Source organism: Vitis riparia, chromosome 10 (assembly GCF_004353265.1).
Source record: "Vitis riparia cultivar Riparia Gloire de Montpellier isolate 1030 chromosome 10, EGFV_Vit.rip_1.0, whole genome shotgun sequence".
NCBI lineage: Eukaryota > Viridiplantae > Streptophyta > Magnoliopsida > Vitales > Vitaceae > Vitis > Vitis riparia.
Genome location: NC_048440.1, coordinates 16,386,040 through 16,412,949, shown reverse-complemented (window position 1 = coordinate 16,412,949; position 26,910 = coordinate 16,386,040). Strand labels below are relative to the sequence as shown.

Genomic DNA, 26,910 nt, shown 5'->3' with positions numbered 1-26,910 from the left:
ATTTTGTTTTATACATCCAAAATTGTTTTTTAAAATAATTATTTTCGCATAAAGTTTATAAAAGTTTGGTTAACAATATTATGATTGAAAATTAGACATTGGTTATGTTTTTTATAAGTGAAATTTACTCATAATTAAGTTTAGATAAAATATTTGGTTGAGATTTTACAAATAATATTGAAAGTTGAAACCATTATATATAAAACTATTGATTCGCTTACCATCATTTGATATTGTCACACAAATAAAGTTTTTGTTTATATCTTTTAATTCATTTTTATGCTATTAATAAATAGTAAAGGAGAAAATAAAGTGAAAAGGGGAAAATATATATTTGTATAAACCAAAACAAATTCATCCACGTTTTTAATGAATTTTTTGATGCACGAATATATGGTGTTGAAAATCCCTAAAGTATTGTTTTAGGGCTTCTAAGCCTCTAGTATCGAACATTTATCCCTTATTTGGAGTTATAGAGTTTGACATATACTCCAAGTCCGAATATCAAGAATAAAAAATTGTTAGAGTGTCTGACTTTTCGGGCTTAGACATAGTTATCATATCTAGCCTTTCAAATCTAAACATTATATGTTGCATAAAATAAATTTCAAACAAAATAGGTCGAGAGCAAAAAGAAGGAGAAGGTGAATTTAGGGAGAAATTAACGGGAAAATGTTTTGGGTATTTTTTAAAATCGTAGGATGGATTGACGTGTAAATTGGACGGATGGAAGGAGCCCAACGAAAAAAGAAAATCAAAATCGTGCGGTGCAGAATCACAAAAGGAAAAGGGTATTTTTGTCCTAAAAGTGATAGTTCGTAAGGGGAAATGGATTAGTTTTCCAAGAGGAGAAATTCGACCCAATCAACCAAAGTCCAAAGAACCCTAGAGTTACTGGGTTCGCAACGTGGAAAAGGAGGTACATTTTGCACCAGGGCTTTATTGTCATTCCATTGAAAAATAAAACCCTAGCGCCTTAGCTCCCATATAATACCCTACTTCAGACCCGCAGTCCGCCTCAGTATCGGTCCTGTGGCTTCTCACCTCAATCCTAACTCCAAATGGTGTCTCTCTTCTCCTTCTCTCTATTTCCTATATTCATAAATTTGAATCATTTTCATAGTAGTTGTGACAGTGCGATGATGTTTGTGAATGGAAAACCAGGCTTCGGAGAGGAAACTGGCGAACCCAATGAGGGACATCAAAGTCCAGAAGCTCGTCCTCAACATCTCCGTCGGTGAAAGCGGCGATCGCCTCACCAGGGCTGCTAAGGTTCTTCATATTCTCTATATTTTCTCCGTTTGGTTCCCAAGATTTTTCGTAGATTCAAATACAATTTTATGGTGAAACCCTAAGATATAAATCTGAAAAATTCAAATTTAATTCTGCTTAGCCAAGTAGTGGTATCGGACCCAGTTGATGCGCTGAATAAACTTTCCAAATGTTAAAATTTTCTTTTGTTTTCATACTTTTTTTCTTAGGATCCAAATGGATCACATCCATCATTTCTGGTTTCTCGTGTGCATCTCTAATCCAATATTTTCTTCCTATACCATCCTTAGGTTTTGGAACAGTTGAGTGGCCAAAGTCCTGTGTTCTCAAAGGGTACACTACAATTCTCTTTACGACCGTTTTGTTTCATATTGCATTATCTTGTGGTTTTTTGTGATCTAATGTACTATTTGTTGCTCTAAACAGCAAGATATACCGTCCGGTCCTTTGCGATCAGGCGTAATGAGAAGATTGCTTGCTATGTCACTGTCAGGGGTGAAAAGGCAATGCAGCTTCTTGAGAGTGGGTTGAAGGTTAAGGAATATGAGCTCTTGAGGAGGAACTTTAGTGATACTGGTTGCTTTGGTTTTGGTATTCAAGAGCACATTGATCTTGGAATCAAGTGAGTTCGCAATTTCCTTTATTTTCCTATAATATTCTGTTCATATTTTTGCTTCTAAAGTGTATTCTCTGTTCTCTAAATTCATTTTTGCCCTTTTCCGTGAATAATTTGGAATACGGGTGCTTAATTGAATGGTTATACTGCAAATTAAACACAGTGGCTTATTGTTTTTTAATTTCTTTTTAACATCTTATGAAGGGCTTGATTTTGTGTCCAAGTGCTTTTGAAAATGTTTATACATTGGTGATGTTCATTGGTGGGCCATTGTCATTTTTATAAATGAAAGAAATTGTTTTCCAAATTACTTAGAAGGCATTGTGCAAAGGAATTTCTTTCCTCGTAAAAAAATGTGCAGGTCATAACATATCAATTTACTTGTGGGTTCTTGCTTCTTTTGCAACTTCTTTGTATTCACTCATTTTTCATGATGTTTGTTTATTTAGAGACAAAATTGACACAGAGTGTTGGGAAAATGTAGGATTTATGTCTGCCTGCTTGAATTGGGTCTAAATGTCTTATGATGCTCTGTCTCTTTCATTCCAAAAAAGGGAGGGGATGCAGATATTAGGGACTTTCATCGATTAGGATGGTGGGTAGAATGTATAATATCATAACTGCAGTTTTGACTATAAGATTGAAAGATGTGGTGAACAAGGTGGTCTGGGCAAGTTATATAAACTTACAATGTATTTTTTTTGGGGCAAATAGATTACCTGTGGTTGAGTGGTGAGTAGTTTGTGTTCTCTTGCATAATTGACAGTAGAATGGGTTTGAGATCTAGGTGGAGAGATAGCTTCACATCTTCTTACCTAGTTTCCTCTGTGTTAGCAAGTGGATATTGTCTTGTCTTGTACTTGGAGCATATTGACTGCTAATGCAGTTCAAGGTTGTTACTCATAGACCTTTGTGGTGGGAAATGAGGATTTTGGTGGTCCACTGTCTTTACACATTATGCTCCCATGCGACCATCCTACTTCTTATTCCAGGTGTTGCAGTAGTGTTTTTTGGAACAGATAGAAATAAGCTAAGTCACATAAGATATATGGTCCAAATAGGAATTTGACTGGTATGCAATAACTAACTGTTGTTTCTCATCTTCCTCTTTTTAATTCCAGGTATGACCCTTCAACTGGTATCTATGGCATGGACTTCTATGTTGTTTTAGAACGCCCAGGGTATCGTGTAGGTCGTCGCCGAAGATGCAAGGCCCGTGTTGGACTCCACCACAGAGTTACTAAGGATGATGCAATGAAGTGGTTCCAGGTCAAATATGAGGGAGTGATCCTTAATAAGGCCCAAAACATTGTAGGTTAATAGAGAGATCCTTTACATCCATGAGCATGTGTGTTGCTTCTTTTTATTGGTGTCTGCAGGGTAGGCATCATATCTTTAATTAGATGGGATTTATGAGTTGCTAGGACTAGAAAATACCACTTGTGGTGGTTTTCAATTTTCTTTTTTATTATTTTTTGTGGTTTTAATTCTAGTTGCTTTTAGTAATAGATAATATGCTGGTTTGTGGCATTTGATACCGTTATTTTGCTTTACACAGCTGTGCTCATAAATTATCTTAAGGTTCTGTAATGTTGGGGACCTACCCCTGGTTTGTCTTTGCATCGTTAGCTTTATAATCAATTACTTGCGCTATTCAGTCTACTAGTCCAGGGTAACTGCTGGCAGAGTTCTTCCGAGTCTCCAAAAAAGATGGTTTGCCCCTGATTGCAAAATTCCAACATGATTAAGCGGGAATTTTGAAATGCTATTGCAATTCTAGGTATTGCATACTTTGAGGATCTGATTAAGCCTGCTGCTACCTTGTACAGCTTGCCAATGGCCATTTTCAGTTCATTACCTGGCAAAGGTGGTCAAGGAATAATTGATTAATATCGCCCTAACTTGGCTATCTCCTAGATTGGGGGTCCAAAGATGCTCTTTATAGAATAATTTTTTAATATTTATATAATAATTTTATTTAACTATTTTCTGGGGTGAATTCAAGTAGCACCTGAGTTTGTGCCTTCATGGCGATCACGGGATGTCACAAATCAGAATGTTTTTAGAGTGCTGTATTTTCTAACAAAAGGTCGAAACCCGCTTGAATAAGACATGATGAACCTTTTTAGAGTTAATCAAATTATTAAACTTTTTAAAATGAAATATGGATGGGATTTTCATTCTGCTGTTTTTGGGACTGAAAGCTAAGGGGACTTTCATGTAATGCTAATATGAAGTAGCATTAGCACCTACCAATTTAAGCCAAAACAACTCCATGTTTCTGCTGTTGCGAAGTTGACACCGCCATCAAGGACACTTGATTTGATAAGAAGTTAGAACGATATAACCATTGATTTGATAAGAAGTTAGAACAATATCACCATGGGCGTTAAAAATGAAATTGTTGCACTATTGTCCCAGAAGACTAAACATCAACTGAAGTTGATATTCTTTTCCAAAAAGGTGACAGGTTCGTTGATGTATAGCCCTAGATGATTGATGGACCACTTTGATCATCGGCAGTTAAAAAAACTTCACATTCGTTCTGCATGTTGTCTCAGCTCACAGAACGCCCTCAACTACTTTTAGCCTTTTAGGACCTTAGCAACTCCACCAGCTCACTCTTTTTCATCTTTGAGTAACCTTTGATTCCTCTGGACTTTGCAAGTTCTTTTAGCTCAGTAACTTTCATTTCCTCAACCTTGGGCAACTCATTGAAGCTAGTTGTTCTTACTGACACTTCATTTTTCAGCTTGACTGCCTTCCCTCTTGGGGTTGTATGAGATGGGATTGGAGACCTTTTCACAAAATTTGATGGAGGCCGCGCTGACTTCAAGTCTGCTACATACTGTTTGTCTGGTATCCCCTGATCCTTCTTAGGCACACCTCTTCTCTGTGTCAACACCTGGCCTCCTTCCTTTTTTGAAGGTCTGCCTGCAAATAAACATCATTTAAAATAATAGTAACATGGGGATAAAGGAAGAGAATTTCAGGAACCATCCTTGCAAATGATGCTAAACACACTCCATTAGGTTGGCAAGAGAGTGAGATTTTAATTTTGGTGCACATTTATTTGAATATAAAAGGTTGCAGCAACATCAGAGGATGTGGCAGGAGCTCTCCTCTGAAAGATGAGCGTTTGCGACCGTTTACAAGAGTGAATACTGAAACAGACAATTCCAAATGCCCTCAGACAGATGCCACTAAACAAGTAAAGGACAACAGACAGTATTTGAGGACCGGGAAGAGCAACTCTCATTCAAGGAAGTGGACCGTTGACGACAGCAGGCCGGGAAGGACAGATGCTAATAAAAAAGCTTCCTATGGTTGTTTTGGTGGCATGGAAATGCCCACATCCAGGCCACTTCCAATTCAGACAAATGATCCGTAATAAGAAAAGGTTTTCCAATCATGGAACTAGAATCCAAATCAAATTCAATTCTCTCTAGCAAACACAACCTACAGGTTTCCACTTTAAGTGTCTCATTATCTAAACAAAAAAAAAGTTTTCTATTTCTTTTCCTCTGTTTTTTATTCGGAATCCATAAGGAGCGCATATTTAAGAAGCGAGCAGCCTGAAAACTACCAGTGAAATACCTTCAACAAAATTTTAAAAGATCTTTTCAACAGCAACAAACATAATGGTCAATCTCGCATTACCTTTTACTTGTTTCCTTGATTGGCGAAGAATCTCCAAAACTGATTCAGCTGATGTCTTGTCCACGGACGAGTCAGAAATTCTCTTCTTGGTACCTAGAGACTCCCCTTTTGAGATTGAAGATTGTATCCGTCTGAAAAGAGCAATTATCTCATCCTGATTAGATGACTCTGATAATTTACCATCAGATGACGGCGGTGTCTTATTTTTATCCCCCTTTTCTGTTCTTCCTGAGATATGATTTTTGCGGGGAGGTCGTCCTCTCCTGTTTCCATCTGATTTTATGCTTGAAATGGTTAATGGAAGAAGGTCCCTTCGGGAGGCAAAGGGTGAAAATCCATCTGCAGTCTCTGCCAAATTCAACAAGCTGCATCAAAGATTGATCCCTCAGTTTGTGGTCCACAAAGTTTTCAGGCCTAGCACCAATTTATCAATGTGCTGATATCAAACTTTAATGCAAATTCAGTATAGCCAGTGATATTGAAATAGCAGACTTAAATACTGATCCAAAGTAAAGAAACATAGCAAAGGAAAAAAATTGGCTTTCTGTTTGAACTCTGATTATGTGATATCTACAGACTGCTATTGCATCCACTCACAAAGAAGTAGGTATAGTACTTTTGGAAGCAAACCATCCTTTGACCTATTCATGAACCCTATAGTTGCAAAGATTTCCCTTGAGACTTCTAAACTTAATACCCGTCCTCCTTTGTCAGAAAGATTGATTTTATGGAGTTAACCAAAACACAACATCACACGATACCCTTCAATTTTTTCTTTCTATGATAGGTAAATAACAATAGTATAAATAGAAAGAGGATATGCCCAACACAGCACTCTTGGTATACAAGTATGCGGCAAAAGCCAAAAGGCTCACCCTAATGGGCAAAGGAGAGAAACAAAAAGCATCACCTGCCCTTACTTTGAGCCTAACTAAGAGAAACAAAAAACATCACCTACCCTTACTTTGAGCCTAACTAACACAATACCCATCAATTAAAATAATGCAATACTATATGTTTTGGGTATGTTCATCTCTACAAACACTCTCTATCACCCATTTTTTCCAATCTCTTTTTTCTTTGCTAGGGTTAGGGTTTCGAATGAGTGGTTGTGATAAAATTAAGAGGTAGGGCAATGGGAAAGACAGAAAAAAAAGAAAAAAAGAAGCCTTCTTCATTACTAAGAAAACTCAACATGATTTACAGATAGGGGGTGCAATGCTGAATCAGCGGAGAAATGCCGTTTGCTTTGAGGGTGAATGGTGTTGTTATCCCAACTTTAGATTTCATCTCTCTTGAACTTATCAAAAAAAAAAAAAAAAGGATTTCATCTCTCTTGCATGTTTTTTAGGTTCCTAAATCCACAACTTTCTTTTCCATTAAATCTCATCATCTCTCCATAGAAACCATTATCAGTTTGCTCTGCAGCTTATTTGTTTATGTTGTTGTTGTTGTTGTCCTTTTTCTGTGGTTGTTAAAGAATTAAGGGGTAGGGCAAAGGGAAAGACAAAAAAAAGGAGCCCTGATCATTATTAAGAAAGCTCAACATAATTTACAGATAGAGGGTTGAAGTGCTGATTCAGTGGAGAAGCTAATGCCACTTGATTTGAGGGTGAAAGGTGTTGTTGTCCCAACTTTAGATTTCATCTCCCTTTTAATAGCTAACGTGTGTGTTTTTTCCCCTTCTCTAACATTTAATAGAACCTAGACATCCCCTATACCCACCCCAATCCCTTGACACTTGTGCCTTGCCCACATATTGCAAAAAAGCAAGTATAAAATATGGAAAGGCTCTTGATAGGACCCGTAGCTAGAAAAATCCTAGGAAAGGCAAGCTCAGATATCTACTTGGACATATGAGAGTATCAAAGATATGAAGATAATTACGCATTCATCCCCTCTCCCCTTATTTTTACTGGCCATGACTCCCAGCCACCTCTTAATGAAGATGAGGTAAGAGGGGGTTTGATATCTAGGTTTAAGGTGGAAGGGATGGGTTGTGAGGAAGTTGAGGTGATTTAGTTGCTATATGTTGAACTATCATCTTTTGTGAGGTAAGCCAAGTGTAGCTGGTATGCTTAAATTGGATTCTCAGGTGGTTTGAGACAATTTTTGGGTTGAAGATCAATATGAAGAAGAGTGAGCTTATCCCAGTTGGAAGGATAGATAATTTGGAAGTGCTAGCTTCTAAGTTGACTTGTTTGATAGGGGAGCTTCCATCCACAGATTTGGGCCTACAGTTGGCAATAGTATGGGATGTGGTGGATGAGAGATTTTAGAAAAGGTTGGCCTTATGGAAGAGACGATATCTGTTGAAAGGAGGGAGACCCACTTTGATCCATCTTGCATGTCCTTATTGGTGATTCGAAGAAGGGTGAGTTTAAGAGTTGAGACAATCCAAAAAGATATATATATTTTTGTGGAGGGAGTGGAACACTTGAGAAAAATCCTCATTTGGTCTTATGGTCTATGGTATGCATGCCTAAGAAAAAAAGGGGACCTAGTATTAGAAATCTCTCTATTCTCAACATTGCTCTTTTGGGTCAGTGGAGTTGGAGATTTTTCACAGAAAGAGAGCCTCTATGGAAGTGGATTATTATTAGGAAGTTTAGGGAAGAAGGGAAAGATCAGTCCTCCAGTGTGCTAAGGGAGGTTCTGGTATAGGCCTGTGGAAGACCATTAGGAACAAATAGGAGGTTTTTAAAAGTAGAATTCACTTTATTATCAGGGATGGGAATAGAGTAAAGTTTTGGTGGATGGGAGTTGTAGTGACTCTCCTCTGCGATTCCATGATTGGTTAGAGATGATAGAGCCCTTTTTGAGGAACCTTCAAAAGCATATAGTAAGACAGGGTACAAAGGATAGGATGGGCTGGTTGGATTCCAAAATTTGAAAGTTCTCAATCAAAACTTTTTGTTCCTTTTTTATGTTAGGGGGATTAGAGCCTTTTCCGGTTAGTGTTGTTTGGAATTTGTGGATTCCAATGAGATTGGAGTTTTTTGTTTGGGAAGCAGTGTGGGGAGGGATTTTGACATTGGATTAGTTGAAAAAGTGAGTGTCACTAGGTGAGGGGGTGTAGATGTTACATGTAAAATCACCATGGTCTTTTCCATGTTTAGGATATCTTAGGTGATCCACTCTTCAACAAGAGCAATGTTGCTAAGCTGGAATGGGTCCTATATTGGGAAGAGGTGGAAGAGAGCATGGATGATTACCCTTTTATGTTTATTTTGAACAGCCTGGTAAGAACAAAATTGAAGAGCTTTTGATAGCATGGAACATTCAGAGCAAGTCCTCAAATCCTAGTTTATTTGCAATTTTTTGGAATGTGTAAGACACTGCATAGAAGAGGCACATGTGTTTATGGTGGATTTTGTTGATCATTGGGTTTGAAGTTGAAAAGTGAAGGAGTTCTCTCTCTTTTTTGTTCTTTTTGTTTGGAGCCCTTTGCATACTCCTGGTGTACTTTGGTGTGCTCTATCTATAGTTCTTTTTGCATATTTTCATTAATATATATGTGTGTGCGCGCACCTGTGCTTATAAAAAATAATTATGCATTTCCATTAGTTTTGATTGGAGTTAGTAGTAAAATATATTAAAAAAGTAGATCTTTTCTCAAGAATAAGTAAATCTTTCTCAAGATTCAGGGAGTACTTTGTAAATATCGATTTGTCTTAAATATCTAAACCATTTCTCACTTCAAGTTGTCTAGAGGAGACAAAAGAAACATCTGTTGTTTCTTTAACAATTATCTATCTCTAGTGAATCCCTCCACAGGATTCAAACCTTGAATAATTCCTAAACTAGAGAAAAAGAATGGAGTATGATTCCTAAGAATGTCTTCAAATTCTTTTCAATACAGATGATTTTTACTCTCTAAGAAAAGCCCATTCATATTGAGGGATATCAAGAGAGGTATATCAGGAGTGGGTTCAATTCTATTTCTTGTTCATTTTGTATGATGATATGAGGGATCCCAAAGAATAATATTTAGTTTAGTTGTTCAATCTCTTGTTAACCAACATCTTGATATTCAATTCTTCACTACTAACAAAATCCAAATGATCTCTAGATTAATCAGAAGATCCTCTTAATTAATTAGAGAATCCTAACTTGGCAAGCTGATCATTGTTAACCAATCACACTTTATCTCACAAGATCAAACTCTTATCAAAAACTGAGTTGTGCTGATGCTTTTTCCCCAACTTTTTTTTTTTTTTTTAATGAAATCTCAATTACAGCAATGCTTCGTTAAACATCCTATAGAAAATCCCCCTTCTTTTTTTAGTCATTTTTTCCCTTTCTTTTTCTGATCCAGTTCTTCCACCAAAAAGAACCTAGTTGGATATATTAATGGAAAATGCTATGGTACCCATTCGGACCCTACCGAATTTGCAATCGAGCTATTGAAGTGTATGATAAAATCTGGACCCTTAAATGATGGTATAAACACATGAGACTAGAAGGAAGAAATGAGATCCAAGCAAAAAGAAGTGAAACTTAGGTGAAATGGAACCTAGACATAGAGAAATGAAACTAAGGTAAAAATGTAATAAGACCATTTGTTGGAAACGAAATAAGCGAGGCCACTAACAATCAAAACAAAAACTTAAACCTCCATTAAGCATATTCCTTTCCAATTCAAACTTGAAGTGTAGATCTCCTAGCATCACTTGATATATGCCTTCTGAAAAGAAATTTTAAGTGCAATACATGTAAACTCTAACCACGACTACAACCATATACATCATACACACACACAGATACAACATAATCCAAGAAAAAAAAAGAAGGAAAAGAAAAAGACCTAGTCATGCGCAATTACGAGAAGCAGCTAATGGAAATGCAGGGAGATGGGGGGGTGGTTTGATAAAGAGAACCAGGCTTAGGGTTAGGGTTGGCGACAGATTTTACCTTGAAGAGAGACAGCGGATTTTCCCAATTTCGGCTTGCTGAAAGCGTAGAAAGATTGCAAGCGAAGGGCCGAGTGAGAACAGAAAACTACTGCAACCATTTTCAGGAAAATTTCTATCTAAACACAAAAAATTCCCGGAAAATCCGAGATTTCTAAATGGGAGGTGGAATTGATGCACATTAGCCAGCTCATATATTTTCTGAGTAATTTCAGAATTACACGTGGTCTGTAAGCGTGATCTCGGATTGAAATTAAATGGGAATCAACGGTGCTTGATGGTTCTATGGTCTCAACTGTATCAACGTGGCTGTGAGATCAGCTGCACCCATAGCTTCAAATGTGACAACACGCTTTTCTAAAGCGCGTGTCGACCACGCTCCTTTTCCAGATTGTAGATGTTAGGTTGTCAGTTTTTGTAGTTGAAACTTTTGCCGCCGTTCTCGCCTTGCGCAGAGAAGCATGTTGTTGATATCCAAAACCACGCCAAACTTATGGGTCTCTCCACCCCACCAAATTCACAGAGAAAACTCTCTCACATATCCAAATGGTTTCATATTCTTCAGACCATCTTCCAATACCCCACTTGTATCTTCAAATTTGTATCATTCTTGTGCCACCATTGGCACCTCAGTCTTGCCCAGTGAGACCATTGATTGTAAAATTACGGATTACAACATTGAAATATGCAGATTCTGTGAGTTGGGTAATCTGAGAAGGGCCATGGAATTGATCAACCAGTCTCCTAAACCAGACCTGGAGTTAAGAACCTATTGCTCTGTCTTACAGCTCTGTGCGGATCTTAAATCCATACAAGATGGTAGGAGAATTCATTCGATTATTCAATCTAATGATGTCGAAGTTGATGGTGTTTTGGGTTCCAAACTTGTGTTTATGTATGTGACTTGCGGGGATTTGAGGGAAGGGAGACGGATTTTCGATAAAGTTGCTAACGAAAAGGTATTTCTTTGGAACCTTTTGATGAATGGATATGCGAAGATTGGTAATTTTAGGGAAAGTTTATCTTTATTCAAGCGGATGAGGGAGTTGGGAGTTAAAATGAATTCTTATACATTTTCTTGCGTTATGAAGTGTTATGCGGCTTCAGGAAGTGTAGAAGAAGGGGAAGGGGTCCATGCGTATCTGTCGAGACTGGGTTTTGGGTCTTACAATACAGTTGTGAATTCTCTAATTGCTTTCTATTTCAAGATTAGAAGAGTTGAAAGTGCACGCAAGTTGTTTGATGAATTGGGTGATCGAGATGTTATATCATGGAATTCTATGATAAGTGGGTATGTGTCAAATGGTCTTTCGGAGAAGGGACTTGACCTTTTTGAACAAATGCTGCTTTTGGGGATTAATACGGATTTAGCTACTATGGTCAGTGTAGTTGCAGGATGTTCAAATACTGGTATGCTTTTATTGGGTAGAGCACTTCATGGCTATGCAATAAAGGCTTCTTTTGGTAAGGAACTTACTCTCAATAATTGTTTGTTGGACATGTATTCAAAATCTGGCGATCTAAATAGTGCCATACAAGTTTTCGAGACGATGGGTGAAAGAAGTGTGGTGTCTTGGACATCCATGATAGCTGGATATGCTCGGGAAGGCCTATCTGATATGTCGGTTCGATTATTTCATGAAATGGAAAAGGAAGGTATTAGTCCTGATATCTTTACCATCACAACCATCCTTCATGCTTGCGCATGTACTGGCTTGTTGGAAAATGGCAAGGATGTCCATAATTACATCAAGGAGAATAAAATGCAATCAGATCTGTTCGTCTCTAATGCTCTGATGGACATGTATGCAAAATGTGGAAGTATGGGAGATGCTCACTCGGTTTTTTCTGAGATGCAGGTCAAGGACATCGTCTCATGGAATACCATGATTGGAGGTTATTCAAAAAACTCACTTCCCAATGAAGCACTCAATTTGTTTGTTGAAATGCAATATAACTCAAAGCCCAACAGCATAACAATGGCCTGCATCCTTCCAGCTTGTGCCAGCCTAGCAGCTCTAGAAAGAGGCCAAGAGATCCACGGTCATATATTGAGAAATGGGTTTTCTCTAGATCGACATGTTGCAAATGCACTTGTTGACATGTATCTGAAGTGTGGGGCACTAGGTCTTGCACGTTTACTTTTTGATATGATTCCTGAAAAGGATCTGGTCTCATGGACAGTCATGATTGCTGGATATGGAATGCACGGGTATGGGAGTGAAGCTATTGCTGCATTCAATGAGATGAGAAATTCAGGTATTGAGCCTGATGAAGTTTCCTTCATTTCAATATTGTATGCCTGCAGTCATTCTGGATTACTTGATGAAGGATGGGGATTCTTTAATATGATGAGAAACAACTGTAGCATTGAGCCCAAGTTGGAGCACCATGCTTGCATTGTGGATCTTCTTGCCCGCACAGGCAATTTGTCCAAGGCATATAAATTCATTAAAATGATGCCAATTGAACCAGATGCCACTATCTGGGGTGCTTTGCTCTGTGGGTGTAGAATCTACCATGATGTAAAACTAGCAGAGAAAGTTGCTGAACATGTTTTTGAGCTAGAGCCAGAGAACACAGGATATTATGTACTTCTAGCAAATATTTATGCAGAAGCAGAGAAGTGGGAAGAAGTGAAAAAATTGAGGGAGAGAATTGGCCGGCGTGGCTTAAGAAAGAACCCTGGGTGTAGTTGGATAGAGATCAAGGGCAAAGTCCATATCTTTGTTACTGGAGATAGTTCACACCCACTAGCCAATAAGATAGAATTGTTATTAAAGAAGACGAGGACACGAATGAAGGAAGAGGGTCACTTTCCAAAAATGAGGTATGCTTTGATTAAGGCAGATGACACGGAGAAAGAAATGGCTCTCTGTGGGCACAGCGAGAAGATAGCCATGGCTTTTGGAATTTTGAGCTTGCCACCGGGCAAAACTGTAAGGGTCACCAAGAATTTAAGAGTATGTGGTGATTGTCATGAGATGGCCAAATTCATGTCCAAGATGGTAAAGAGAGATATCATCTTGAGAGATTCTAATCGCTTTCATCATTTCAAGGATGGGTCTTGTTCTTGCAGAGGTCACTGGTGAAACAAAGTGGGAAAAGGAGTTGAAATGTAAGGAGCTCTTCATCCAGGCACTCTCACTGTCTCACCCTGACACAAGTTGATTTTCAAGATTTGATTGGTAAGAGTTTTGCAAATTGTGATTTAACAGAGATTAACATATTGCTGTTGTTGATCTAAGCTATGGCTCAGGACCATGTTCTGGATCATATTAATGGTCCTACTTATTCCACAGGCTGAATTTTGTGATGCAATTTTACCAAAAAGCCGGAACGCATCCCTGTACCTCTCATTTCTAACTTTCTAGTGTTCACAATTTACCTAGATTGTGTTTTCTTGAAGTACCTTTCCCTTGTTGTAGAGATGCTGAGCTTTGTCTGTAAAATTATTAGTTTATTCCCAAGAATTTCCCATTTCGTGTAGACTTGTGGAGAGGCACAGTTTTGCTTCAGGGGTGGTTTTTCTTTGTTGTGTATTTTCTTGAAATTTTTGTCATTCTTGAAAGGGACATCAAAGCAAGGCTGTGGAAAGGCATGTGGGTTGTGTTCCCGGAAATGCTATTTCAAGGATTTTGTCAAACTGAGAAGATTGCTTTTGCTTGGCTTCCTGGACGACATCTGGGAATATCTACGTAGGCAGCAGCTCAGGAGATAGCGGAAGCATGTATTTTAACTCTTCCTGTGCCTGCTAAATGCATTAAACTGCTTGAAAGTGGATCCATATGAATGAAGGTTGAGTGAGGAAGCCAACAGAAGAAGCAGTGACTTCTGATGCGATTGGAGATTATGAGAAGAACATAGCCAAAGCTAGTCTTAAATAAAGAAGGGTAAAGCCTACTTTTGAGAAGTGGGAAGGTGCAATTTCAGATATTGAAAAGGAAAAACTTATAGAATTAGATGTTCAAACACCTACGTCGCCCTTTGTTTTGTTCTTTTGTGCCACCAATGTATGGTTCTTCTGAAATAATCTAGCACCCTATACAAGTTCCTTAAAATTTCTTTCGAAGGCATCTTCCAAGAAATTACCCTTTTCCCTGCCCTTGTTCATTAGAAGCCTGGTGGAATTGCTTCCACTGCATAATGAAAATGGGCCCACCTGGCGTCACCACAGAACCTAGGGATCAGAGGATCTGGATCACGCAATCTGAAATCTGTATAAAGGTGGTCTCTGTCTCTCAACCATTCCATTTATTTGGAGGCGCTGTAGGCTCTCCTTCATTTCAGCCACATCTAGTGTGTATATGGCCAGCTAGAATGGAATGATTCTAAATCGAGCTCGCTCTGGAAACTGCAAAATCAGCGGGTTTGAAGGTTGAATGGTCCTCCTCTCCAGCTTAGTGGGTTGGTCCTTAATAATAATAACTAAAAGACGAAATTAATTAGGAAAAATGTTAATCTAAGTTACTTAATTGATATTCTCTCCCTGGAACAGAGGATTTCAATACTTGCAAACTCAGTTGTGCAGCCTAGTCCAGTCTGGGTTCAAAAACACTACCAAGCTCAAAATGTTGATCATTCTTTAAGCAGGAGCCAGAGCTAGCTCTAACTCCAACCTTCCAACCTGTACTCACACCATATAGTTGTTGGATATCATCATCAATCCCAATTCTCTACTAGTAACTTCATTAATCATCACCAACCTGGCATTGTCTTCTTCTTCATTAATGTTTATAGCTAAGGAAGGTAATATTTTACTTACAAAATCTGTCCACATGAAAGAATATCAGCCCATGCCATCCATCATCGGCACCAGAAATAAACTGTGGTTCTGCACATGCCATTTAAATTTGAAGAAACACAAAAGGAAGCTGCAGGGGAAAGCTGGAATGGGCAACCATACCAATGCCAAAACCAGTAATGGTCAAAATCTTAGAAGAGGGCAATATTTCATGGTCCAAATACCATGTCAAGAATCAGGTGTGCTCTTGTGAAATCTAAGCCTCAATATAATTTAAAATCTTCTTTCTTGATTGTTTTTTTTTCTTTTGTTTTCCAAACTCGGGGTAACTTTGATATGTGGGAATATGAATGCAAATAAGATGGGAATGAAAGTGAATCGTAATACCATGTAAAAAAGAAAAATCAAAATCCTAGAAAGAGTGAGATTTAGTTTCCATGACAAAGAAGTTTTTATTCCTATTCTCGTTTTAAAAAACAATCCAAATATAAGTTAATGGACGAGAATGGAATTTATTGCCCATTCCCATTCTCTATTAGGGCATTCCAAATTGGTAGTTAGGGCAGTAAGTAGTAAGGAGAGAAAGATAGAGGCTGGCTTTGACAAAAATCAGTTTATCTCCTCTTACACTCTTATTTATTTTTCATATATAGTGTCTAGTCCCGTATATTGAGAAATATCAAGCTTAGTAATGTGTTAAATTGCAGATGCAGTGGGGCATTTGAACCTACCAAAATAAGTAAGTCATTGAATTTATGAAAGAACTCTCTGAACTTGCTACGAAGTTTTTGCATTGTGAAGGTGTAAAGAAGAAACAAAATAATATTAAAAAAGCACATACAATGAAGAGAGAGAGGCTGAATCTGTGAATGGTGTTAAAAAAAGGAAAGCCTTGTAGCTCAAGAAAAAAATACATATTTCAGGGGAACACAATCAACCACTTTTCCCCTCTATGGCTTCTAATCATACACACCCACTACCAGAAAATGGAAACCACTGTTGTCTTCCCCACCAAAATGATCATAGCAGTAAAAAGAATCACACCAATTCAATGATATCTCTCACTACTCTTCTTATGTATAATAAATTGAACAGAACTCATACCTAACCACCATTTTTCTCTAAGCTAAATCAACCTACAACTCTTTTCTTCATCCACACCATTTTGAGAGAAGAATTAAGAAAACGATGAGAAAGACTATAGATGAAAGCCCAATTGCCACTCCGAGAACTACCTTATTTGGTCCATGATGATGTCCCTCTTTGTGACTAGAATCGTCTTCACTGTCATCATAATCGGAATCATCGCTGCTTCCACTTTCATCTGCTGAAGAATCCGATTTGGCAGGGGGAGGTGAAATCGGCAATCCATGCTTATCACATGGAGCAATCCCAAGCTTCATCTTGGATGATATGAGAGAATGATTGTAACATAGATTGTTGTTCCCACCCACCTTGAACACAACCAGTTTCTTTATGAATGATACATTGAATGGCATTACCCCATTGAAGTTATTGTTCTCGAGATTCAAATACTTCAATCCCTTCATCTTCGTGATGTAATCTGGGATCGTCCCATTAAACTGATTGAAGCTCAGATCAATGTGAACCAAAGAGGGCATTGCAGCCATGGATTCAGGGATGGGTCCAGACAAGGAATTTGACGCCAAGGACATGTTTTGAAGCGATAACAAGTCCCCCAATGTAGAGGGGATTTCACCGGTAAGGGAATTGGAGGAAAGATTCAACAACTGAAGGTTTTCTAGCAGAGTTACGGCACTAGGTATCTTTCCTATGAGCTGATTGCCGGAAAGATCAATGTGGGTAATGTTCAAATGCCAGTGTTTGGGGAGATACCCAGTAAGGTTGGTGTGCGAAATAGTGACTGACCTGAGCTTCTTCATGCTGTTAAGAATGACGAAAGGACCACTAGCATTGACCTGGACGTTGGAGACAGTGAGATCAGTGAGATTCTGAAAGCGCGAGAGCCAAACGCCGGTGAGCCGCCGGAGGCTTCTGATGCAGGTGAGGGAGCGGAGGCTGGAGAGGAGATCGGAGGGGAAGTGGACGGCGGCAACGGGGCAGTTGATGAACTCCAAGTCCTGCAGAGTGGAGAGGGACTTGAGGGCCGTGCTGGACAAGGCGACGTCGTCTGAGCAGTTGACAAGGCGGAGAGAGAGGAGGTGGCGGAACGGCTTGGAGGAGTCGCAGAGAGTGGCATTGTGGAAGGAGGGCTGAGCACATGGGTCCTTGGAGGTTGGAATGTTGAGAGATTGGAGGGCTCTCAACTGCTTCGGATCAAGGGTACTAGATGAAGATGGAGAAGAAGAAGACGCAGAGGGCAATGGCGATGGAGCTGAAGGTGATTTAGTAGGGGAAATGGGAGGTGAGAGAGAGGAGGTGAGGGTTGCGGAGAAGAGGAGAAGATAGAGCAGAGTCACGAAGTACGAGAACGGGGATGGATGTGGATCCATTGTTTCACCCACTGCTCACGACCCAACTGAACTGATGACTGGGGAGCAGCAGGGGATTAGATTTAGGGGAGGTGAGTTGAGCTCTACTTGGATTTACTTATATACCCTTGAATTTGTCTCATAACCACACAATCTACATTTGGATGTTTCTATATTAATTCATGCTAGGAGTTTTCACAAATATATGCTTCTCTTTCCCTGTGATCGGGTGGGTTTGATGAGGTTAACACCGTAATTAGGCAAAAACACAAGGTTATTAACTTACTACGCCTCATTTAAATCCGTTGCCCGTTAAAAAAGAGTAAAAATAATCCAACGTTTTGTTGAGGTGGGCAATGGGCTTGCGTGGTTTCCAGCTCCTGCCTCCCCTTTTTCATTATTTCCTTTTGGGCCCGGCCTTTGAGACCCTCTTTCTTAATTGCAACACCCGCCTTTTACCCATTTCTTTGACATTTTCCCAAACTCGCCCCACCATGTAACCTACTCACACGCGCTGTCGCCATTGATGGATGGACGATCAGAGCGGCGGGTATGTTTAAGTGATGCGCGAGCGAGTGACGGCAGAATACTATATACCTGGATTGGGATTTGGGGTTTCCCCCCTGCTACGTTTCCGAAAGTTTTTAACACTGGGAAAGGTATAATAGGGAGTTGGGTTTTGGACCTTTTTACCACCAAATTTTAGGACTTTTTCACAAAAATGAATTCATATTCCCTTAAGAATCTACCGCCACATGCATACCGTGGGCGGTTGTTACCGTGGGCTTTTGTTTTTTAATCCATGTCCAATTTTAGATTTACCCAAAATAACGATGGGTGTGATCAATAGTTTGGAAAGGGTAATCTTCTCCATAATGGAATATATTCCATATTTCAAATGAAATTTACAGGCATGAAACGTTGCTTAATATTTATCGTTCCTTGATGACCATAAATTAAAGGCCCAATTAGTGTAGCTTAAGTTATTTCATGGGGGTGGTGCTCCTAACAATGGATGGGGTAGGGAATGAGTAGTGATAATTCCTCATGTTTGTGCTTTGTTAAGACTCATCCACTCGAGTGAATATATCAATTCAAGTACGATATAAATAATAATTAAGTAAAAAATATTTACCTGATATAATTATTAGACATATTATATGCTATTCATCAGTTTATTTAATGATCAAATTTTAATAATTAGATTGAGTTTAATTTTAAAGAAGTTAGATACGAGTTAAATAAGTTAGATTTATGATCAGGTTAATCAATATGATTATTAAAATAGTTTAATTCAATCTAAATTCGTATTAATTTAATGAATCATATCAACCTTGTCACTCCTAATTATATGATGAATTTAATAAAGAAGTAAAAAAAAAAAATTCATTGAAAAGCTATTCACCAAAATATCATATGAACTTAAAATCATGGGATGTTTTATGATTTAGCATTATATATGGGACCCCTGTAAGACCCCTCCCACTATGGTATTAAAAAATTTGCTTTAGGAGGATATGAGTGATGGTGAGAGTCAGCCAGTCCACTTATAAACTTGTTTGGGAATTTTTTTTACTTCTCTCTAGTAGGAGAGAAAAGGCCAAAGGGAATAACACTACTTTTAAGACAACAGACCAAGATTAATACTTCTGTAAGTAAAATCCAAACAAAGTAAAAGTATATTTTAGTGAAAGTCCTTGTAAAAGTGGCATACATTAAAGTAAGATGGAGAATGAAGCAATTTGATATCTAACTTAAGAAAAGGTGGATGCAGCTGAATGGAAAAGGAAAAATCATTATAATTAGGGAATAACCCTATGAAAAGTTGCGTGAACATTTATTATATGACGCCACAATTTTGGGTAAGATTTAGGGGGCTGGTAGTGATGAACGTGGGCGTTGGGGGCTAATGTTGCCATACATAATATGATTCCCTTCAAGCAGTCAAGGCCATATAAAATGAAAGTGATGTTTTAACCAACTGTTTGAATGAATTTCCATGAAATCAATGCGAAGAAAAAGCAAATCTAAGACCAGAAATGGGTAAGCATTCAAATTTTAGGTAGGAGGAACATTACCACAAATTCTTCTTTTTTTTTTTTTACATTAGTAACGCTTGCTGTTGAGCCAAAAAGCAGTTGTTTAAGCTTTACAAACTTATTGTTCAACACCCAAGGAAAGATCAATACAAATTGTGAAGAAGAGAGAAAGAAAAAACTCGCTTGAAAACGGCTTATAGTTCAGTAAGGAACTGACTCTGACTCCTACTTAATCCAAAACTCCAGCGTTTTATGGTAGTTTAACAATCAATGGAAATGCAGCTCTGGGCGATGGTTGAATTATCGACTTTTTGCACGAAAGGATTTATCTTCACCCAAACGAGGGAGAAGACAGAGGCCAGCAGCACTGACCATAGGACAACTATGGTGGGGGTCCGGTTCTGCCGACCCATGAGACCTTTGAGGAATGGGTAGAGGTGGAGAATCACCCAGAAGGCAAAGAATACCTTGCCGAAGAGTGGCCCCCAGGCTTCATACCCGCTGTTCAGAGCGTCGGAAAATCCAGCAACAACACCCACCAGGTTGATGATGAGAAGGGTTGTTGGAGGGATGAGAAGTGTTGTCCACTTGATCATGTAGAGCTCACCGAACTCTCCATCATCTGCAGCTTTTGCAGTCACAGTGAAGTTGGTGTCAAGGCCAGCTACCATCTTCAGAAATCCTTGGAAGACGGCGAAGAGGTGGGCTGAGACACCTCCAATGACCCAAAACTGCTCATTACGCCACAAGTCTTCTATGCTTACACCACTCCACCGAAGCTCAAGCACACTGGTCAGAATGATGGAGATGAAGAGGCCAAGAAACCAGACGCTTGCTAGGTTTGAAAGCTGAATCAAGTTTCCAAGAAGAGGAAGAAGTAAGTTACGTAAGTTTAATTAATGATCTTCAAAAGCAAGTCCTAAGCTAATTCTGAATCTGAATTCTTTGTATGGTGTAATTTAGTGAAGAGAAAAGAAAACTAGAAGCTTTAAGAGGGAGGGACGTAGCTGGCTTGAAGATGGAGAGTGAAAGAAATTACCGTTGGTATGATAAATTTCCCTGTGAGAAGGCATATAGCAGGGAGGGAGCAGTATGCTATGAGAGGGAGAGATGTAAATGGGTAAACAATGGTGTTTATGTATGCCATCCTTTGGAGCCATTTGAGGCGGCCTCCTCCAAACCCATACCAGAGAGGGCAGTGTCTACTCAGGAAAATCTCCACAGATCCGAGGGCCCATCGGAGAACCTGGTGAAGACGATCAGACAGATTGATGGGTGCTGATCCTTTAAATGCAGGCCTTAAGGGCATACAGTAAAGTGATCTCCATCCTCGGCAATGCATCTTGAAACCCGTTAAGATATCCTCAGTGACCGACCCATATATCCAGCCAATCTGACAAGGCACCATTAAAATTTGAATATTCATAATAATTGGTTGATATTCTGTGGAAGTGAATATATTCGGGTTCTGTTTGGCAATCAGGCTTGAGCAGAAATGTAATGAGGTAAAAGCAGTGATATTATTGGGGGGCCACCAAGAAAACAATTGAAAAAGCTAACATCGAGATTGGTTTCCTACCTTTGTATGCTCTAAAAATTTCAAAACTAGCATAAAATTCTAGCATGAGAAAAAGTAAATGAAGTCTCACCTCTTTTCCCCACTCTGTCTTCTCTTCATAACCACAGCTAATGACGTGAATTGCTTCCTTGATCAGTATAGGCGAGTTGGCGGATTCGGGCACTCCTCCATTCTCCATTAGTGTTGACTCGATGAACACAGAAGATAAGCCAAAAGTCTTCTCAAAGCTCATCTGGGAGATCAGCAGTGACCTCTCATGCTCGTCATAATCTGCAAGGAGAAAATCCAAGTATAGCTTAAGGTGTGAAAACTCTGCTAACTATTTTCTAGTACTTTGTTTTGTCAAAAAGCAGACTTACTATCAATCTCCTTGAGGTTAAAGATGGCTGCATTTAGATCATCCCTCTTGGAGTCTCGATAAACCTCTGAGAGATCTTTAGAGGGCTTCTTGGAGGGGCAGCAACAGGAACAACAGCCACACCATGAGCATGATGATGATGATGAAGAAGCCTTTGGTAAATTGGGCAGATTTGGAGGGCCATAGCCATATAGTGCTTGCCTATTGAAAACACAACCTGTTCCCACATAAACTGGTCCTTGAATGCCATCCAGTCCTTTCATATTCACCTGAAAGTAATAATTAAAGAATTGTCAAGAGGCCTACAATAAATCCTCTTCTGATCATCTTTGCTGTTTCTATTTGTTCCCTCTTTTTGTAATGTGTTAACAAAAAATTAATATGTTAATTTTTAATTTAGGAATGTCATTTGATCTTCTTCATGGCTGGCAGATGTCAAATTTCACCCTTCCTAACTGTTATGAAGTCCTAATGATGATTATACAAACCAATCGAAATACTCATATTATGGCTGCTTTAAGCTTACATCAAAGAAGACCGTGTTGCGATTGGCATATCGATCACTGCGATCAATGCCATCGAACCTCTGAGGGAACTGGACATAGCATACATCTTGTCCAACTTGTGGGTCCATCAAGAAACACATTGCCTCACGAACTGCCTTGCTGTTGTTTACATAGTGATCACAATCAAGGTTAAGAATGAAGGGAGCATTTGTGAGCACTGCAGATACCCTCACCTGCCCAAAACAAACCATTGAAGTATAATGCAACTTGCTACATAAAATAATCAATTCATTTCCAATATTGCTTGTCTTGGATAATAAGCATAGTAGATGTACCAGAGCATTTTCAGCACCAGCCTTTTTGTGGTGTTGGTAGCCAGGTCTCTTCTCTCTTGAGACATACACAAGCCGAGGAAGTTCATTTCCCTCTATATCATGAGCACCACTATGTCCAAGAAAAACCTGAAAGAGTGATGAAAAAACCATACATCAAAATGTGTTCTTAAAACATGTTATAAGATAGGATTCTCTAAAGAAACTATAGTTGATAACTAGGCAGCACTTTAAAAGAGAGGAAGAGAAGGTGGCTGCACAAATATGAAAAAGAATAATTCTTTTTCATAATGGATATGAAATCTGTAGAAAAATACAGAAAATAAAAATTTTCTATAATTTCCATGAAAATGCCAAAGAAGTCGATAGTTAATAGTGTAGTGTTTTGAATCCAAACATTAATGATTTTACATTCAGCAGAAGGTATTGCTATGTCAGATTCTAAATCTTTCCTCAAGTGACAGATATTTCAAAACTTGGATTTTCAAGTTAACTGCATGCTTAGACTGCAAACAGCTTATAGCTGAATGTAACTTAATTCAAATTTGGCAAAATAGTCATAGAATTTGTAAAGATGGACCTAGTTAGAGAATGAAAAGATGATCTAATTCAAACTGGAAGGTGCATTTGTTCCATCTAAATTTCAACATAACCTCTGAAGAAACAGGGAAAATACTTTGTAGCAACTCTGAAAATGAATAAATAATTAATCAGTTGATCATTTAACCTGAATCATGCCAGGGTGGTCACGTGGATTATTTCCAGGCCAAGATGTTCCATCTTGCATAGTCCAGCCCTCCTCTGGTGTTTTCTGAGCCTTTGCCACTAATGCATTCACCCGCACTTTGAACTCTTCATAATCTCTCTGTAAGACAATTAAAAGATGGTTAGCAGCAGAAAATCATTAAAAATTTAAGCACTTACAAAAATTAGATATGAAATAAAGAAAGCTTCAGATGCTTACTTTCATTGCTCTACGTTCTTTCACAAAAGAAGGTTGGATTTTATCCTTCAGGTAGTCAATTCTCTGTGAGAAGTAAAACTCAGGTGCGCGTGGTTCAATTGAAAACTTTTTACAGAATGGAACCCACTTCCTTGCAAAATCAGCTGTTTCAACAAGAGATTCAAATGAAAGCATGGCAGAGCCATCATCAGACACATAGCAGGAGACTTTGTCAACAGGGTAGTCCACAGCAAGGATTGAAAGGACAGTATTGGCAGTGATCAATGGCGGTTCTTTTAGCGGATCCACTGTACTCACAAAGAAGTCCACAGCAGCAAGCTCTGAGGGTTCGCCCTCTCTTTCATACCTGCCATGGCATTGAAAATGGCCATCTCATATACACAACCAATATTAACCTCGCCTAACTTCTACAGTTCAGTTCGTTAACTTTGATCATTTGTATTTGACCATTCTTGATTACTGGTTATTCAAGAATCAAGATATGTGGTATATTTTCATATTCTCCCTTTTCCAAAATACTCAGAGAAAATAATTAAAAAAACCATGAAAAAGTCTGGTTTTATATACCTATAAAGTAAACAGTCAGGTACATCAAACAACCTTGTTAAATTATTTAACAATTTTAGAAAACACAAGCTCCTATTTTTGACATCTTTAACAATATATTTGTAAGCTAGCAGTTAAAGATTTGTACCTTGCAGATAGCCTGTCAATAAATGTCTCCCTGTTAATGGGAGTCCATTTAGGGAACTGATCCAACACCCAAGAAACAGCAAACCAGATCTCACAAATTATAGATGTGAGCCACAGACCATAAGCACTATCAACAGGATTTGTTATTCTATAATGGAAGAAAAGCGCCAGAATGATCAATCGCATAATAATCACACCTCTGTATGGTGTGAGCTTGTTACGTGGAAGTGGAACTACTGTCGAAAGTGGCTGTGCAGCATCTGCAGACCTGCACAGAAATCAACTTATCTTACTGGCACATTGATTTAGTCGCATTAAAGCAAGATTCAGTGAACTATTGGTATTTGACCCCAAAATATCAAGATTCACAAATGAACAGAATCAATTCAGTTTTCCTGTTGAGGATTAAATTGACACTGCCTCAAAACAAATGAACTACTAGTATTTAATACAGAAATGGAGGAATAGTATATTGAATCTCCTGATTAAAAATCCTGTTTGATCTCTGCATAAAGCCTACAGAATCATTAACAAAATGACAATTACACAAAATTTCAAATACAGAAGAAGCCAACCCATAGATTTCAGTCTAATCTAAAATTGCTTGAGAAATTTGAACTTGAATAGTTCTTTTCCCTGATTTCATATTTGAAATACCATATGACTGTGTTTAGTGAGAACTGAATACTATCTCAATATATAGAAACCACTTATCAACTACATTTGATTTATCAATGCCCTGACAAAATATTTTTTTCTTTGATGCACATGGTAACCTAGTGAAAAGATAAACACATAAGCATGTGAAGTAAATGTCTTATGTTATAAGCATCTTCAGGTAATGCATGAACAGAGAAATTTTTTTTTGGAGAAGCATGTCTGCCATACCCCATTAGAGAGATCCTTTTAGAATTTCATTTTGTACCACTGGGAACAAATACACATCCAACCCCTTGAAGTCATTTTTTCAAGTGATCTACAAAATCATTGTGCAGTGTGTGTACTCTCATGAGCTGTTTTAGAATCATCTGAATGCTCATTATACTTACTGCTTTTCTTCCATTTGCTGCTCAGATGGAATTTCAGCTTCATGTTTAGCCTTACTGGTAGCCTTTTTCTTCTTGCTCTTTTTGTCCTTCCAACTCTCCACCCTATTCTTCCATATTGGATTCCCAGAATCATCATTTAGTTCTTCAAAAAAACAGAAAATATAAGTCAGCAACTATTCTGGAGAAATGGTTACAAACAGACCAGATTAATTATGATAAAAGAAATCAATATTTACGCACCACTATCCACTGTCGACACGGTACTGACATGTCTAGTATGCATTCCAACACCCTAAACAACACAATGATAGAAAATTGTTTCATCCAAATGTTCGGAAGCTTTAAATATAAACAGGGTGACTGTTCAACCAATAGCAAGAAAAACAATAACCAAATGTGCATTCATACCTGAGCATCATTGAGGTGCGCAGCCATGGTGGAATGGTTGCTGGATTGATTTGTCTCAACATCAGCCATTGTTGAGCTCTCTGGAGAATTCACAGCCAAACATTTAACTTGGGATACTAAATTATGAGAGCCACAACAGAGCTTATCAAAAAGGAGGAAGCACATATCAGTGAAGATCAAAGTGGCTTACTCTTTGGGATTCTTTCAAGTAATTATCCTATCTGCCTACAAGGCATTGTTTCAAATTCTAATATTATCACATTCTTTATCTTATGAGAGAAAATATATGAAAGACAGGAGATATGAGGGAAAATTTTCAAGCATGTTATTTTCTCCCTTAATATTCTCTTATACTTCATCTGAAAGAAGGAAAAGTATAAGGAAAAGGCATTCTGAATCACTTTTTTTCTCTTCTCTGATTCTTTCCAGGAATTAAACCATGCATCAGAGGGCCAAATGGAACACAAAACAAATGTTCCAAAATTGTGATTCCCAGGAAACAGCAGCATAGCAGAAAAGGAAATATGAATTCTGCCTCTATTCATTATGTGAGAAACATTTTAACAGTTCAAAATACTGCACAATTTGTCTCAGAGCAACGAAGTTTATAAAGAATATTTCAAATGTGGGAGTTGATTATCATGAGATTGTGCTTTTCAAAATGATTTTGTCACATAAATGCATTACTAAACAAGATTTTCAATATTAAGCAATAAAATGCCAGAATTGGAAAGAATAAAGCAAGTATGAAACACAAAACAACTAACCCACGTACAGAAAAACGAATCCATAAACTTAAAATAAAGAAATTTAAGTAAGAGAAATACCATCATAGGGAGTGCTACAGCGCAAGCAGACCTTGCGCCCTTCCTTGATTTCATAGTCCAAACAAGACTTGCAAACAGGGAAATTGCACTCATGACATGCCACAAACACCTCCCCATTTGAATCAAACCCCACAGGTTCACCACAGGTGGTGCAGGGTGGAACCCCAGATTGCATCATTTTGATATCACTTCCCCTCTCCTGAGAAACTCCCGCTCTTCCTCAGCCCTGCTAGTGTGGTCCAATGTTATATGGGAATACCCAAATCCATGAGAGAGGGAAGAGGCTGGTGAAAGCAACTTAGTAGAGGTGAGGAAGGATGGAGGGTGGTTGTTGGTGGGGGGTGGAGGTTGGGGTGTTGGTGTCATTTTTTCCAGAGAGTGAGAGAGATGAGAAGCAACGTCCATTTTTTTTCTTCTTTGCTTGGAAAGATTTGAAATTTTGCGGGAGCTCTAAGGAAGGTTGCGGTTGGGCGGGGCACATCTTAACTAACCAATCT

At 38.5% G+C, this 26,910-nt stretch overlaps 5 protein-coding genes across 8 annotated transcripts in view; 2 read left to right on the top strand and 3 right to left on the bottom strand.

The window, feature by feature from the left end:
* The first annotated feature begins 955 nt into the window (after positions 1–955).
* Positions 956–3,529, top strand: LOC117924161 (60S ribosomal protein L11-1-like). The gene is made up of 5 exons (XM_034842742.1): positions 956–1,064; positions 1,165–1,272; positions 1,563–1,605; positions 1,699–1,894; positions 3,010–3,529. The coding sequence occupies exons 1-5, from the start codon at positions 1,062–1,064 to the stop codon at positions 3,206–3,208; spliced, it is 549 nt and encodes a 182-aa protein (XP_034698633.1). The 5' UTR covers positions 956–1,061; the 3' UTR covers positions 3,209–3,529.
* A 680-nt stretch (positions 3,530–4,209) lies between these two features.
* LOC117923460 (SAP-like protein BP-73) lies at positions 4,210–10,696 on the bottom strand. Of its 3 annotated transcripts, none has more exons than XR_004652625.1 (3): positions 10,463–10,696; positions 5,549–5,962; positions 4,210–4,822 (listed from the first exon to the last, which is right to left on the bottom strand). XR_004652625.1 is itself a non-coding variant. In XM_034841750.1 (3 exons), exons 1-3 carry the CDS (start codon positions 10,560–10,562, stop codon positions 4,482–4,484), a joined length of 789 nt encoding a protein of 262 aa, XP_034697641.1. In that variant the 5' UTR covers positions 10,563–10,654; the 3' UTR covers positions 4,210–4,481. The 3 variants fall into 3 exon arrangements, 2 of the variants coding, with proteins under 2 accessions (XP_034697641.1, XP_034697642.1); XM_034841750.1 differs by having other exon boundaries at positions 5,549–5,896; positions 10,463–10,654; XM_034841751.1 differs by lacking the exon at positions 10,463–10,696 and adding an exon at positions 10,356–10,378 and having other exon boundaries at positions 5,549–5,913.
* Positions 10,697–10,789: 93 nt separating this feature from the next.
* On the top strand, positions 10,790–14,920 carry LOC117923458 (pentatricopeptide repeat-containing protein DOT4, chloroplastic). 2 transcript variants are annotated; one of them, XR_004652624.1, is made up of 2 exons: positions 10,790–13,649; positions 14,034–14,920. XR_004652624.1 is itself a non-coding variant. In XM_034841747.1 (1 exon), the coding sequence occupies exon 1, from the start codon at positions 10,923–10,925 to the stop codon at positions 13,551–13,553; it is 2,631 nt and encodes an 876-aa protein (XP_034697638.1). In that variant the 5' UTR covers positions 10,790–10,922; the 3' UTR covers positions 13,554–13,997. The 2 variants fall into 2 exon arrangements, 1 of the variants encoding a protein (XP_034697638.1); XM_034841747.1 differs by lacking the exon at positions 14,034–14,920 and having other exon boundaries at positions 10,790–13,997.
* A 1,059-nt stretch (positions 14,921–15,979) lies between these two features.
* LOC117923459 (receptor-like protein 51) lies at positions 15,980–17,736 on the bottom strand. Its single transcript, XM_034841749.1, has one exon. It carries the CDS (start codon positions 17,677–17,679, stop codon positions 16,357–16,359), a length of 1,323 nt encoding a protein of 440 aa, XP_034697640.1. The 5' UTR covers positions 17,680–17,736; the 3' UTR covers positions 15,980–16,356.
* Positions 17,737–19,732: 1,996 nt separating this feature from the next.
* The window catches only part of LOC117923148 (cellulose synthase A catalytic subunit 8 [UDP-forming]), a 31,405-nt gene continuing 24,227 nt past the window's right edge, over positions 19,733–26,910 (bottom strand). The window contains exons 13-25 of the mRNA XM_034841389.1: positions 26,414–26,628; positions 25,587–25,666; positions 25,419–25,470; positions 25,179–25,320; positions 24,131–24,397; positions 23,437–23,782; positions 23,200–23,337; positions 22,476–22,601; positions 22,161–22,373; positions 21,636–21,903; positions 21,347–21,546; positions 20,737–21,090; positions 19,733–20,545 (exon numbers count right to left, since the gene is read on the bottom strand). Of these exons, the coding sequence (XP_034697280.1) occupies positions 19,958–20,545; positions 20,737–21,090; positions 21,347–21,546; positions 21,636–21,903; positions 22,161–22,373; positions 22,476–22,601; positions 23,200–23,337; positions 23,437–23,782; positions 24,131–24,397; positions 25,179–25,320; positions 25,419–25,470; positions 25,587–25,666; positions 26,414–26,628 (2,989 nt within the window). The 3' untranslated portion in view covers positions 19,733–19,957. The remainder of the gene's footprint in view (positions 20,546–20,736; positions 21,091–21,346; positions 21,547–21,635; positions 21,904–22,160; positions 22,374–22,475; positions 22,602–23,199; positions 23,338–23,436; positions 23,783–24,130; positions 24,398–25,178; positions 25,321–25,418; positions 25,471–25,586; positions 25,667–26,413; positions 26,629–26,910) is intronic.